Here is a 16037-nt window from a genome sequence, read left to right on the forward strand (position 1 = left end):
TTTCCTTTGCAAAAAATATTTTTTTTAACAACATTATCTTAAAACAAGTAATATTTACTTAAAATAAACTTATGAATACAAACAGAAAAAATATATTTGAATTACATAAGTATTACTTATTATTTCAAATATTTCATAAATTCACATGTATATTTTTATCTATCATGAGTTTATCATAAGCATCAAATTTATTCAAAATATATTTTGAATCCTAATAATTGATTACTTCAATCGAAAATATTAAATAACAAAAAAAAAACATTAAATTTACTTATTATTCTGACTTTTCTTCAATATAATTTTATAATATTTATCGAAAGAATATAAATCCTTTTTTTCGTTATATGATAACGAATTTTTCTAAACTTTGTGATAAATATAAGATAATTATCAAAAAAATAGTCATTGTCAAAGATAATCGTTACTTATAAGAAAAAATAAGTAAATTCAGTAAATGCTTTTCTTAGCAATATAATTGATATTTTTCTACGTGTGTTAGTTTTTCCACCCTAAATTTTTTTTTATAGCGTACAAAACTTATAAGAAAAATTTTCACCAGGGATTAAACATAAGGGATCCGGAGCGAAAGCAAATATAAGAATAAACACAGATGAATTTGCTTCAACGAGCATGAACGGCGTCGTGGGATCGAATTTACATCGTCGAGTACACTGCATCGGTACAAAGCACTTGTGAATGCAATGTTCGTTCTCCTCATTTGATCCAGATCCTTGACACGATAAGATCCGATGATCAATTGGGAACACCTGCGAAATTGACGCGATGAATTCTTTCAAGTTCATCGTTAAACAATAAACTAGACGCTGGACTCGTAGACGACGATCTGCACGATCGGCTTCTTTGGCGGCGGTGCCGTCGCGGACGCCGCGATATCGCGTAATACCGCTTCCACGGCTTCCTCCCAATTCTGATCCTTTGTGTCACCCTGGCCAATGGCCGTGGACCACCTCAGACGCGGCATAGATATGATCGTTAGTACTTTCCTGAAATTGGTGTTTCATTGTTAATTCTTGAATAATTTGTTTGAAATTACCCAGACATCACGGAACGTTCTATGGATGTCTATAAACGTTTTACGAACGTCCGAACATCCATAGAACATTCATGGACATCCGTAGAACGTTCTGTGCTATCTGGGAATAGAAAAAAATTTTACCTTAGGAGATAGATGGGTTTATTTTAAAAATCTTATAGTTTTTCTTTAACCCTTAAATTGTAACGTTTGAAAATGTGTGTATACCGTAAATCAGAGTGTAGCGCCGACATATCGTCGCCCGCCTGTTCACCGAGTTTCCTGAGAGTCTCAGCCAATGGGCCACTTAGTCTTTGCAACCTCCTCCAGGATTGAGCATATTGTCGTCTGACAAGCTCGATAATGGTGCTGGTTAACGCCAAGCCGACGAGGATGTACAAGGTACACAATAAGGTGTACTTTGGTTTTTCTAAATAAGATTAATGTAACTAGATTTAAAAAAGTTTAAATTATTTTTTTTTTAGTACATGGCAATGAGACTCTTCATGACAACACTTTATATTAAAATAATTATCAAGAAAGTATTCTTTGTCAAAAATAATACTTTATTACTTAAAAAAAAGGTATATTGAGTATGATCGTTTTTCTGGCAACAAAATTGATATTTTTCTTTGTTTATCATAGTTTTCTGTTTTTATTTGCTAGTTTATCTTCATTTATTATTATCATTTAATAAATCTGCACTTCTTGTATTTTGTCGTGCTTTAATCGTTCTATAAATTCGAAATACTACATGACAATTTCTCATAAGATTAAAAATTGAAATTTAAAATAAGAGTAAAAGATAAAATGACTAAAAAAGTTTAAAATTAATAAAATAATAATCTTGTGCATCCCCAAAGAATTTTCACTTACTTGGGACGAGGTCGCCGAAGCCTATAGTGGTCATGGTCACAAAGCAAAAATAAAATCCGTCGAAAAAGTTCCAGTCGTCCTCCCACAGCATAAACATACCAGCGCCGCAAGCGAGATATAGGAAGAGCAGCACGATGGCGGCACAGGCACCTGTGAAAAAGACCATCAGACTAAAAATCAATTAAATTAATTAATAAAGTGGTATTTTTCACAATAAATTTTTTTATAATTTTTAAAGATGCTCGTAGACTCATTATTAAAACTGACAATTAATTTAAATTGAGGTATCCGTTATTTCTAGCCTTAATTTTCAATTGCACTTTAAGCACAACAATCCGTATCGGCGCGCAGTTTATAGAAGTAAAAGATGTATTTAATAATAATAATGTACTTGATGCAGAAAAGTATCAGGTACCGAGATACGCTTCGATCGAAAAAAGACGCTTCCCAGCAAACACCACGTTACAAGTAACGTAAATGTTAGTTGTAATTTCCCACCCAACAATGTAATTGTTATATAACACACTCGTTATATAACAGTTACATTGTTGAGCGGAAAATTACAACTAACATTTACGTTACATGTAAGGTTGTGTTTGGTGGGTTCCTATTTCTTATTTATATTATTCACATATCAGTGTAATATTTAACTTATTACTGTTTAAATCAATTAAACTCACCGAGTGACCGTCGACCGGCCACGTTCGTCGGGATGATGCACGAAAGCTTCGCGCGAAACGGAAGTTTCGACTTCATCATCAACCCGATGTGCACTACTACGCTCGCAATTATCTTTCCCCAATCAGCGATCACTATCAAAGTAAGAGGTATACCAACGAAAGCGAAAAGGATGCAGAAGATCCTTCCCCAGTTGGTCGAAGGCACAACATTGCCGTATCCTGTTAAGTGCAGATCGTCGTAAATATCAAACCAAAAGGTTCCATAGGAAAATCGTAGCCGAAGCTTTTAACTTTGTCCAACTTTGGAGATGAGTTTCACTCTGAGATAATTTTTGTTTTAAGAAAAAAAATTAATTTTATATATTTATTGGTAAACTTTTTATTAATAGGCTCATTTCTAATAATTAGGATTGGATTATACCGATCGTCGTAAGGACGGTGCTGGCGAAGAAAACCGCTTGAAAAACATTCCATCTCTCTGTCACAATAGGCGGCAATTCGGAATAATCATTCCGATCGATGATATCCGTCACGAAGCTAACTAAGAGACCCGCCTCCGCCGCTTCCTGAACCGCTTCTTCATAGGCGCGCAATTTCACGCTCACCTGAAAGACACACAGTATTACTGATGAGTGGAACACTTGCCTTTCGACGTCGTCGCTAATTCCTTACCAAGGTATGCAGATTGAAGACGTCCGTGTTGTTCGAAATGGACTCTACGAAGTGATACCGTTGCGTACGCAATTTCGCGCGCAGACGCTCGAGCCGTCTAAGCTCCGCCGGAAGTTCAATCTGCCGGAAAACCTGGAGGTGTATTCAAAGTTAAAAATTCTGCGAAATAATTTTGCTAAAGAAGTTTATAATAATAGGACATACTGACGTTACACTATGTTCCAATACATCCACTATGTAAAGTTTCTGTTGAAATACAATTTTAAAGCTCTAGGCTTAATTTCTAATATAGGGATTATTAATGAATGTCCCCACTTTTTACCATAGGAGCACGATTTACCGACGGATATGTATTTCTAACATATTATTATATTAGAAATTATAAATGCGTGCTCCTATGGTAAAAAGTGGGGACGTTCGTTAATAATCACCCTGTATACACTGAATGACTGAACAGTAATCTTCTTCCTCTATACAACTTAGATTATGTTCATATTATAAATAAAATGACATAATTGCTATTCTTCAATTCAAAATGTATTCAAACAAATTAAAATGGATTACAAATTATCAATTCATTTTAAATCCACTTCCGTTTACTGGATTTTAAGCAGTTTAACACTGTATCATAGTTGGATTGGAACACTATAAGCACAGTGTTACTCTGTGTTATCTGTATCTTGTTGGAAAAACCTGAATCATCTTGAATCTCAAAACTTTAAGATGCTTTCACATTTGCTTTCTTCTCTTCAGTTGAACTACCTTGCACAGCTTTCTCCTTTTCTTTCTACTTTGGAGAGAAAAAGAGAAAAGATAAATGATGCAAGAAGTTTAGTTTAAAAATAAAACAGACCTATTGTTATCAAATTATTTATGTTATTCACAAATTTATAAGCCTTTCAGAAAAGTTTGCCGATAAAATCTTTATGGCATCAATGTGTTTAACTAGAGATGTTAAAGAAGACTGTTGCATTGAAACATCAACATCTTTTACAGCAATATCGCGTTGATGATCGAAGTTAGCGATGGATCGATAAATCCTTTAAACTGTAGGGGGTGTATTGCTTTCGAGTCTCGAGCTGCTATTTCAGGTTAATGAGGATATAACCAGCCGATATATGCGTATTTGTCGAGCAAATGCATATCCATCTGCACTGTTTACAAGAATCGTTCACGCTGTTTACTGACAACTGCACGCAGATGCATTACCATGAGTGCGAATTTGAATTGATCTCTGATTTAAACAGATCAATAAAGAGCAATAATGGACGTTAATATAAAAATATATAATCTGTAATACGTCATTATGTTAAAATCAAAAGAATTCAGTTATATCATCCTCCAAGTCTTGCATGACAATGTCGGTAATGACTGGTGATAAAGGTGAGGTGTTCACCTTTATCACTAGTCATTGTCGACATTGTTATGCAAGACTTAAATAATGATATACTAAATTCTTTTAATTTTAACATAATGACGTATTACAGATATGTTGATGACATATTCCTAATAGCCCCGGAAAATAAAGTGGATACAATTCTTGGACGATTCAATTCCCAACATGAGCGTATAAAATTTACAATAGAAAAAGAATAAAATCGCTCGCTGAATTTCCTTGATTTGTTATTAACAGTTGATAACAACCACATTAATTAAAATTGACTGGTGTCAGAAGGAGAGGTTTTTGGGACGCATGCTTTTTTATTTTTCGAATCACCCCCGTTGTCAAAAAATAAGGGTGATCTATAACTTGATAGACCGTGCATTACTCTTATAGCACCCTACCTTCCGTAAGAAGAATATTGAATTATGCCTCCAAATATTGATAAATAATGAATATCCGCTAGACATCATATTCTCTGAAATCAATTGCAGAATAAAAAAAACTAATTCACGATAACTCCAATGCTAATGAAAATGATGATGATTCTAGTTATAGTGATGCTAATGTAAATTTAGAAAGAAAAAAAGACTATTCGCTTGGCGTATATACGTAGGGTGTCACAGAAGCCATAACTAAAAAAACTGGATAACTATTTTTTTTTTTGGATATCGCTGTCTCAATAAATTAAACAGAATTGTGAAGGTACGAAAAATAGCATCCCACACTTCAACAACAACAATATTGTTTATAGACTTGCATGTAAAAATTGTGACGTTTCTTATATCGATCAACCAAAAAGACAGCTAGAAACAAAAATCAAAGAACATTGAAACAACATTAAATTAACTCCTGAAAAACATTCGAAGAATATTCTTGGTGTATTACTTTAATATCTGTGGAACATTATAACATATTCATTTTTGAAATTTAAATGAATAAAAAATTTCTTGAAACATGTTATAAAATTGTTAATAATAACATGTTTAAACCGTACTTTTTACGTGGATATTCTATACTCTATTTTTGCATAAACTTCATATGACTTTAATAAAAAATCATATTTACATTTAAACTTCAGGGATATTGTTTAATATATATTATTTAATATTACATTATATTACGTTATCCAGAATACTAATAAATTTAATATTTTAAGAATATACTTAAAATATTACTTAATATTAAATAATATTGCTTATAGGAATCGGTGAATTAGAAAATTCGCTTCATCTCTATTTCTTTTTAAGACACAGCTAGAAATATCATTTTCGGTCGTTATTGTAAACGAATCATTTCGAAGACAGCCGAACGGTCTTTATTGATCTCTTCGTAAACTGTTCCAACAATTCATAAACGAGAATTCATTTCTTTTTATTCGTTCTTCATCAATTTTTTATACGTCACACGCACGTTGCTACTATTGTCTTTCGAATCGTTCTCGTAGCTGATTGTGAGAAATTGGCTGACCGTAAACCAATCGGATTCATTGAGAAGCATCGGTTTGGAAATAAGCTATTTCCGTGGCCGTTTTACGGCCCACTTAAAAAATCATGACTATTGTGAATTTCAACGCACCGGTATTTTTAACAGACTTCATTGAAAGCGTCAGTAGTAATATACTTCCTACCAAACCGCGCGATTGGCCCGCGCCGCTAAAAATAAAGGTACGATTCGGCAGGCTATAAGTCCGCTCGTTATTGTACAGAATGTAAATATTTATGGAACATCGAATACATTTAACTCCACGCTGGAAATCTCGATGCCTCCCAAAACGAGAATCCGAATGCGCACGACGAGAGAAAGAGAATCGTGAAATTCGAAATATCGCTCGTTCGAAGCATATCTCGGCTAGCTCTTTTTCGTTCGGTCGCGCGTCTTATGTAATATCCTACGAGTTTTCCCTAAAATTGAAATCGAACGGAAATCGAACGTTGATCACGCGTTCGCAATCGCGATCAATCAGACGCGAATAGGCGAGGAATTTGGAAAGCGAAGAATAAACGGATGGTTCACGAGGCCGCTGAATTCCCCCGGGGTCCCATTTGTTGAACATCTCGAAGATATTTAAAAAGAAGATGTCTGGTGAAAATCAACGTCCACCTTCGTGGATGCCAATTTTATGGAAAACTTCAATTCGTTGCCAACAAGATCGCCTTTGAATCTCGTTTATTGAGAGATTCCCTGTCTTATTGTCAAAGAGAATAGACTTTGATTGTTCTTGGGACACACTGCTGTCTTCGTCTCGAGACTCACCAGGCCGCCGATCGCGGTGTAGAGCATCAGAGTGATCAGCAGGCCCACGTGTCCGACGATCGACTTAATCCTCCGCACTGTTTCTTTCTTGACAAATCGTCTGGTATTCTCACTATTCGTCACGGCACCGATCTCAACAGGCGAAATGCACTTGTTGCCATTCATCGTGTTTTCCACGAGAGACGTAGACGCGCCGACCACTCGGAGGGGACTGATCGGCATGCTCTGCTCCGAGATCTCTCCCCCGAGCAGAGAACCGTGCTGCATCTCGAACTGTATGCGACATCGAATTGCAGAAAGTGATATGATAATAACACGTGCATAAACTTGTGAGAGTGCAGAGTCCTTCTAAAGAGGGACAAGATGAAGCAAACATTTATATAATTCAAAATATTTCAATTTTAAAAATCAGGATTTTTATTACTACTCTTTTATTTACATATTATAAGCAGAATTGTCATTATATGTATAATTTTAAACACTGATTAGATACTATTAAAATTTAACTTACATATTTGCAGCAATATATATATATATATATATATATATATATATATATGTATATGTATATGTATGTATATGTATGTATATGTATGTATATATCCCAGATAGCATATGATACATATTAATTAGAGGTGTGCGGGTACCCGAGATTTCGGGTCGGTCGGGAATTTTTTCCGGGATCGGGACCCGAAAGTTTGTAAAGTTCCGGTACCCGAAATCGAGTCAGGATCCGAAATCGAGTCGGAACCCAAAATCGAAACGAAATCCTAAAATTTTGTATACTTTATACACTGATGTGAGAAAAAAATTACTAAATTTACGTAAGGCATTTCGTTTATATTGAATTATTAAATTTGAATACTGCCAATGAAATATTTACTTACAGTACATAAGTGTTTACTCAATAAAAGATTAAAATTAAATTAGTGGTCACTCCTTGTACTAAATAAATATATATATTTATGTTCAAAAAAAATTTTATTGGGACAATATTCAAATAATTATTAAAATTTTGTAATTTTTTTCTTACATCAGGGTATAAGGTATTTAGATCTATGACCGCTTCTTGACCCAATTTTAGGTCTGAGTACTCAAAATTTACAAATGTTGGGATTTTGTCTCGATTTCGGATTCCGACAGGATTTCGAGATCCGAGTCGGATCATCCGACTCGATTTCGGGTCCCGACTTAATTTTGGGTACCCGTACACCCCTAATAAATATTTTATATTTTATATATTTATTATTACTTAACAAATTTAAATCGAAAGAATGGTTATATCGGTCGAAAGCAGATCTTAGTGCTCAATAATAATTTCATAGGTGAATTTACAAACATTTATAAGTTCCGACAAACTGTGTACCATGTTTAAAATGCAGCTGTTATAAAGTAGAACTATAAATGTAATAGCACAAATTAAATTGCTAATCAATAATAATAATTATTATTTAATAATTTAATACTTACAAGCATCTCTACAATCCCCCTCCATCACAAAACTGTAAAAAATTTGTTGCGAAAAATATTACATACGGTCAGAGTTTAAAATTAGAACTCTCTACATTCTATGCAAGCGTCCTAGCCAGTTTGACCACTGAGCATTTATTAATATTTATTTCTTAAAAGTATAGTAAATATTTTATAGAATATTTATAGTAAATAAAATAATATAGTAATATTTTATACACATACTTTAGGATAATCCCTGTATATACACCGCTAACAGAAACTTAATTTATCAAGTATTATATATTATGTTTAAGGAAAATAAATTATAAAAATAAAAACTTCATCGCTATTTACTACTATTTAAAAAAAAGGGTAATACTAGATTGAGCATAATACTACTCTTCTTCGTCAAGATTGTCGATCCCACAATCAGAGCAATCGGTCTTCGAAAAATTAACGTTCCCGCAATTTCCGGGCGGCCTAATGTTCCACCTTGAACTGTCATAACAGGTTATTGAGTTCCGCCTCTACGACTGAGTCCCAATCCGCTCTCTTAATACAATCAGAGTTCTTCAATACTCGTTTCCAAGAATGGCTTCTGAGTAGGACCTCAAAAATCTTTCTAAGAAAATAATCAGTTTTCCCAATGTTCTTCAAGAATCCTTCCTGCCATTCTTCCGGAAGATGATGTATCTTCTTGATTCTTCATTCTTCTCGAAGTTTTAAAAACAAGGGAAGGAAAATTACTAATATTAATTACTTTTAAATTATTAAATCGTGATACCATTGTTCTTCAGAACTTCCTCAAGTCCCTGTCTCAATATTTGACCTGCAAAAAAACCACGACTCAAAAACCTCAGACGAGGCAGTCTTCTTTTAAAAAAGGATTTCCGTGATTCTCAAGTCCAATTCCTTTTTGTATTTGAAATTCCAGCACATGCATTTATCTTCGCAAATTGAAGTAATAATTCGCATCTAATTCCTGTTCTTGTTGTCGCCCCTCATACAGTTCTTGAAGAAATTAAAACTGTCTTCTGCTCGAAAACCAATTTTCAGAAAAAAAAACAATCTAAAACTAAAACAGCTTGACATTAAATCTAATGGCGACTGTTTGACAGACAAGAACATTCGTAGTTGAGGAAACTCGCTCCGCGACTATTTCAGAACAACTTAATTCAGCTCACTGACGGTTTAACAATACCGCCCGCGTCCATGAAGTGACTCATAAAGAAAAAATGCAGAGAAAAGAAGCTTTTTTAAAGCTCATACAGAAAAAATGTTCAATAATTGTTGTGATAGTGGAATTATTGCAAAAGGCAATAAAGAATTCAGTAAAAAAAAGGTCGCATCTATGAGTTGCATTTTCTGAAAGATGACATTCTACGAGATGTTTTAATAAAAATATAACAAACAATAATAATAATAATATTAAACTAAAGGGACGGTTCTCATTACCAAAGATCCGCCTGCAGCACGTAGACTGCAGTCCATTGTGCCTCCCTCTAGCCATCTATTACCTATGGGAGCCCTGATTCACTCTAAAAGAGACTCAGAAGTCACTTATCGGTAGCTCGTTTATCTGCTTTGACTCAAGATAAGCCGAGCTCAGCAACTTCAGCCCAACATAGGCCGGACAGTCGTAAAGTATATGGAGACTTATCTACTCCTTCTCCTCACATGCTCTGCACTAGGTCGTATCAGATCGACCCAGCATGTGATAATTGAGGGCCCCATGACCAGTCAGTATTTGCACTACTAGCCTAGCATCCCTAGTTCCTATTCAAAGACCTAATGTCCCCGGTCAGATCCTTGCTAGACGTCTCCCCCAGCCCTCGCTTGTTGAATAACGAGCAAACGTGGGCTGAAATTCTAAAGAATCTAAAAAGTCTTATTTTTACGTCGGAATACTGGGTCCCCGTGATCACAGATGAGAAGGCAATGTGGACTTATTGCAAGAAATTTAAGACTTGTCTCCGTGTACATGGCGTGTTATGTTTGAAAAAGATATGTCTCTTCGTGACATATTTCAAAAATTGCAACTCACAGATGCAATTTTTTTGACTGAATTTTTTATTGCTTTATGCAGTAATTCCACTATCACGCCAATTATTAAACATTAATTTTTTCTGTATAAACTTTGAAAAGACTTCTTTTCTCTGTATTTTTCCTTCCTTTGGTGGTACATCCACGTATCCAACATGCCATGTTGTAATATAATTAAATGCATAAAATCACACGTAAACCCTATTTCATACAATTTAATAAATTCAGCTAAAAATAATGACCATCGATCCGAAAAAAGTTGTTTCGTTCAACGGACGAGGATCACAAATCGAGAAACGCTTTCGTTTCTTGGAGTTGAGTCTCCTTAAGCTTGCTTCATGACCGCGTCGAACATAACAATTGTATATAAATTACTGAATTTATAGTACAATTAATAGAACTTGATACAGATTTGTTTAAATAATATTATTTAATTTAAGTGATTACATCATCAATCGTTAAAATATGTTAAATAATTATTAGATTCAAATTTATATATATTTTTAAATGTTATACATTAAATTTTTTATGATTAATTGTATAGAAAATATTAACTCAGAAAAAATAAATTAATATTTGTAACTTTTATCTCTTGTTGGCTTTCTTGATTTTCAAAAGTTTTTCTATAAGTATTATATTAATATATATCAATCTCTTTTTAATTCTCTTTCCAACGTCATAATATGTATATGATGTTGAAAAAAGATAAAATTATATAACTAAAATAATACAACTACACATTGTTGCAACTTTTATATAATATAAAATGTAATATATAGTAAACACATGACTGTGTTGACTAAACATAAGAAAAGTGGAACCCTCCATTGTCCACCTACACTTTGCAATGCAAAACAAGATCCACCTCCTCCGCCTAATTATGTTTTAATTAATTGTATAGTATTCCATTTTGTAATTTTAAATTTCGCGCACTCTAGCGACAAGTAACCAAACGCATGCACATGTGGCCACTCATATCGCTGCATTTCGCATTGGTAATTTCATTTATTTTTTTTTTTTTTAGTTTATCTATCCGTACTTTTTATTTTTTTTCTTTTTCCTTTCAATATCCAATTGCATGTATATATATTTAATTAAAAAAGATACAGAATAGATCCAGCTACTAAAAATAAATCTAAAGTTCGTTCTTCCTTGGTGAATTTTTTGTCTTTTTCTCTCCAATACCTAATTATATATCTATCTCGTTTTAAGTGCAGAACATATTGCACAGTGCAGTACAAAGATAACCTATTTTGTTGCACTAGAGGTTAGGTGTGCCGGGTGAGTATTCACCACATGCACCATATGTTCTCGCGTAGAACTGTCACTCTAATGTCAATTTCGTCACTTGTTCAGGCGTATTGTTAATTCAATGGAATCAAGTTATTTTCAAGATATTGTGAACACGGAGTACAGCCGTAGACACGATGGATGTGTCGAATATGGAACAGCTGGCTTTAGAACGAAGTAAGCGCGAGTTTCTTCGCAATCATCGATACACACTTGTTGATTCAACCGTATAAAATAACAAATTAAAGAGAAAACTTATTGCTTAACTTCCCCGATGAAAATTTTTCTCGGAATATTTTGTTTAATTTTTCGAGAATTTTTTAGAATTTCTGTATAATTAATAACTTTTTCAAATTTTTGTATACAAAATTAAACACTTCGGAAATCAGAAAGTCTATATTTTCTCTCAGAATTTTTCGCTTATGTTAATTATGAAATATCCCAAGATTTCTAAGATTTTTTGTTTTAGAATTTCTGATGAAATGTTACAAAATTTAAAAAAACTAGATAAAAATGTATTTTTTAGAAATTATAAAAAATCTCAGAATATTTCAGAATTCATATGTACAAAAAATTCTAAGAGAAGATGTAGACTTTCTGATTATTTTTAAAAAATGTTCCAATTTATGTAAAAATTAAGAGAAAATTTTGCTAAGAAATTCACATAAAGAATGAACTTTGGTCAGTACTTGTAGTTAATTCTTATATTTATCATCTTAAATACTGTCTCAAGATGTCATCAATCAATCATATAGCCTCTATATATTAGCATCTTAAGATACTATTTAAGACAGTCCTGAAATAAGAGTGTAAATATCAGCTATAAATATCAATCTTAGTAATTTATTTCAATATATAGGATAGTCATTAATGTATAATACAAGATTTTACATACAAAAAGATATTTCAAAAGTACTTAAAATAATTTGTATCAATTTTAGGTCGGATAGATTAGAGCATGTTTTGTACAGAATGGGTCTCCTAGCGGTGCTACGTTCCAAAGCAAAGAAAGGTGAGGATGTGTAACATAACATACACCTAATGTGTAACATAACATTTAAGCTTTAAGACTTTTTATAATATTTTTCTTAATAAATATATCACAGAAAACAAATTATAGCATATTTTTAAATATTTATATAAATGTGCAGTTACATAAATGTCAATTCAGTTATTATAATTTTATCCACGTATTATTATAATTAAATTAGAATTGCCAATTTTTATCTAAAAATTGTTTTTCATTATGTTGTTTTATTGTCATACGTCATGAAGACCTCAGAAGAGCTTGGTATTTTGATTTCAATTAGTAAGGCAATATATTAGCAATAAATTAGCAATTACTGATTAAATCTTTTTCAACTATTTTTCTTAATGAATATAATTTTCTTGCAGCCGCAATAGGTTTAATGATTACCGCGAGTCATAACTTGGAGCCTGACAATGGCATCAAGCTTGTTGACCCAGCTGGCGAGATGCTCGAAGCTTCCTGGGAAACGATAGCGACGAATCTAGCTAACGTGCAGGATAGTGATTTGATATCGACGTTGCTGCATATATCCAGAAGGGAAAATATTGACTTGTCGGTACCGGCCACGGTGATAATAGGAAGGGACACTCGTAAGAGCAGTCCCGGCTTGTTAAAAGCCGCGCTAATGGGAATCAAAACTTTACACGGCAACGTCACGGATTTAGGACTGGTCACGACCCCACAGTTACATTACGTCGTAGTGTGCACGAACACCAACGGCACCTACGGCGAGCCCACACTAAAGGGATATTACTCGAAGCTAGTAACCGTGTTCAAAAGCATACGTGGCGCAGAGATAAACAACGGGAAGTATACGAGCATGTTACAATTAGACGCTGCGAATGGCGTTGGCGCAATCGCAGCGAAGGAGTTCCAGAGATACTTGGACAGTGTGCTAGATATTAAGTTGTTTAACGACGGAAGCGGCGGCTTGAATCACATGTGCGGCGCAGATTACGTCAAGGTGCAACAGACGTTGCCTTTGAATGTTCCATCTGAAAAAAATGTCAGATGCGTCAGTATAGACGGGGACGCCGATAGAGTGGTATATTTCTATACAGACGAAAACAACAAATTTCATCTCTTAGACGGAGACCGAATAGCGACGCTGGTGGCCGCCTACTTCAAGGAGCTACTGGAAACGAGCGGTTTATCCCTACAGTTGGGCCTGGTGCAAACTGCGTACGCTAACGGCGGTTCAACCGATTATATTTCAAATGTGTTGAAAGTCCCGGTGGCGTGCGTGCCAACCGGCGTCAAGCATCTGCACAAGAGAGCGCTGGAATTTGACATTGGAATCTACTTTGAGGCGAACGGGCACGGAACCGTCATCTTCAAGGATGCTGCAAAAGAAGCTATCAAGACTCATGCTAGAAATGAAACGCTTTCGGCGGCGCAAAGATTGGCCTCCGCAAAACTGAGGGACGTGATCGATTTGATAAACGAAACGGTCGGCGACGCATTGAGCGACATGCTGCTGGTCGAGACTATATTACACGCTAAGGGCTGGGACATTATCGAGTGGGAAAGAAGTTATAACGATCTACCGAATAAGCAACTCAAGGTCGGAGTGAAAGACAGAAATGTTATAACAACAACGAATGCGGAAAGACACTGCCTGACTCCTGTTGGTTTGCAAGAAGAGATCGACAAGATCGTCTCGAAGTATCCAAGAGGTCGATCTTTCGTCAGGTACAATATATCTTTGTATTTTGATATATGAAATAGTGTTTGAATGTTTTTGAAGTACCTTTCATACATCAAAAGCTCATTAAGAGGTTCTACGGTTTAAAAAAGTTGAAGAGTCATGTAACTTCATTCACATATCTTCTAACAAACGAGCTTTCAGTACTCGTCTTCAACATAATAATGAATAATATTTAAGCAATAAAAATAAATTGTAATTTTATGTTATTTAAAAATATTTTTTTATAATATTAATAAATATTAATATGGAAAAAATTGAAAAGGAATTATTTATAATAATTTAAATGTAATAGCGTTGCCACATTTTCACTAGTATGGTATCGTATGTAAAAAGAATTATATAATTCATGCTTTTACACGAAAATGATATGGCAAACTTTCATTTTTTTTAAATTCCAAAATAATCCTCAAACTATTCCTTTTTATGAATATAATTTCTCAAAATTCATGTATTTTGTTTGCTATTACTTAAAATTCGCCTTTCCATAAGATCCATGTTATTTTAAAAAGTTATATTTTAAGTTTAAAAACATTAGATTGAAAAAATTCAGGAATACTTATGTGTTGACCATAAACTTATACTCAGATTTTAATCAAGTTTTTATATTATGTGAAAAGATTGGAGAAAATCTTAAAAGATCTTATAAATATAAAATTACCATGGTCGAAGAGCTTAATTGACTTTTTAATGATTTTCTTTTCAGGCCTTCCGGAACTGAAGACATCGTGCGAGTCTATGCCGAATGTAAGAATTCGTCGGACGTTGAGAAATTAACCGTGGAAGTAGCTTCACTAGTGTACAGACTCGCAGGCGGCGTCGGACCGGAACCCAGCTTATTATGATAAGATTTACATCAGTCATATATGATTATATATAAGAAAAATATTACTTGTTTAAAATATCGTACTAAATATCAGTTTTAACAAAAAATCTTAATTGGCTTCGTTTCAGTGTTGTAAAAACTGTTATGGATAAAAATATCTATATCTAGATGTAAAGTACTTCGACCGATAAAATATGTATTCGGTTGAAAATGTAATTATACTAACATTGGCTATTTTATCGATCAAGGTTAACATATATTGTTTTTAAATAATTTTAATAGCATATGTCAACACAAGATAGTGCAAGTAATAGAATCGATCATAAATCTTGTATGCATATATTTGAATTCTGATGTAACTGATTCTTATTTACTGAAGTTGATTATTAAGAATTCTCTTATTGTGTCATATTGTGGTTTGAGTGTTGCAGATTATATTCTAATTTACATTGTTATTACTTACATATAGTTAGCAGTTTATCCCTAAAATCAGTGCCAAACGATTTTATGAATTGTGCACTAGTTTTATGGGAGGGTGATGGGGATAGGAGAAATGAATTTTGCATATTATACATATATGCTTAATGTTTTCTACTGGCCTGTTTTTAAAGTCTGAATGAAATAGAAAATATATATTCTAGTTTTATACCTAATGTATTGTATTTTTTCATTTTAATAAAAATTATATAAAAAAATATTCAGACTCAATATTTCTCATCAAGTAACACATATGCCAAGTATATGTAAAAAAAAATTTGTCAAATAAATAAAAAATATTACCAAATAAATTGGA

General features: G+C 33.5%; 2 protein-coding genes across 4 annotated transcripts; one reads left to right on the forward strand and one right to left on the reverse strand.

The window, feature by feature from the left end:
* Positions 1 to 89: 89 nt before the first annotated feature.
* On the reverse strand, positions 90 to 15193 carry LOC105203426 (TWiK family of potassium channels protein 7). Of its 3 annotated transcripts, none has more exons than XM_011172219.3 (7): positions 6899 to 7365; positions 3262 to 3393; positions 3011 to 3194; positions 2590 to 2808; positions 1910 to 2059; positions 1262 to 1463; positions 90 to 1004 (listed from the first exon to the last, which is right to left on the reverse strand). In XM_011172219.3, the coding sequence occupies exons 1-7, from the start codon at positions 7163 to 7165 to the stop codon at positions 818 to 820; spliced, it is 1341 nt and encodes a 446-aa protein (XP_011170521.2). In that variant the 5' UTR covers positions 7166 to 7365; the 3' UTR covers positions 90 to 817. The 3 variants fall into 3 exon arrangements, with proteins under 3 accessions (XP_011170521.2, XP_039304168.1, XP_039304167.1); XM_039448234.1 differs by lacking the exon at positions 6899 to 7365 and adding an exon at positions 15080 to 15193 and having other exon boundaries at positions 818 to 1004; XM_039448233.1 differs by having other exon boundaries at positions 863 to 1004; positions 1178 to 1463; positions 6899 to 7369.
* Positions 11487 to 16032, forward strand: LOC105203427 (phosphoacetylglucosamine mutase). The gene is given in 5 exon segments (XM_026136935.2): positions 11487 to 11755; positions 11757 to 11860; positions 12625 to 12695; positions 13079 to 14405; positions 15125 to 16032. Coding segments are annotated over 5 exon segments (1707 nt in total). The 5' UTR covers positions 11487 to 11689; the 3' UTR covers positions 15264 to 16032.
* The last annotated feature ends 5 nt before the right edge of the window (positions 16033 to 16037 follow it).

This window comes from Solenopsis invicta, chromosome 4, assembly GCF_016802725.1.
Source record: "Solenopsis invicta isolate M01_SB chromosome 4, UNIL_Sinv_3.0, whole genome shotgun sequence".
Classification (NCBI taxonomy): domain Eukaryota; kingdom Metazoa; phylum Arthropoda; class Insecta; order Hymenoptera; family Formicidae; genus Solenopsis; species Solenopsis invicta.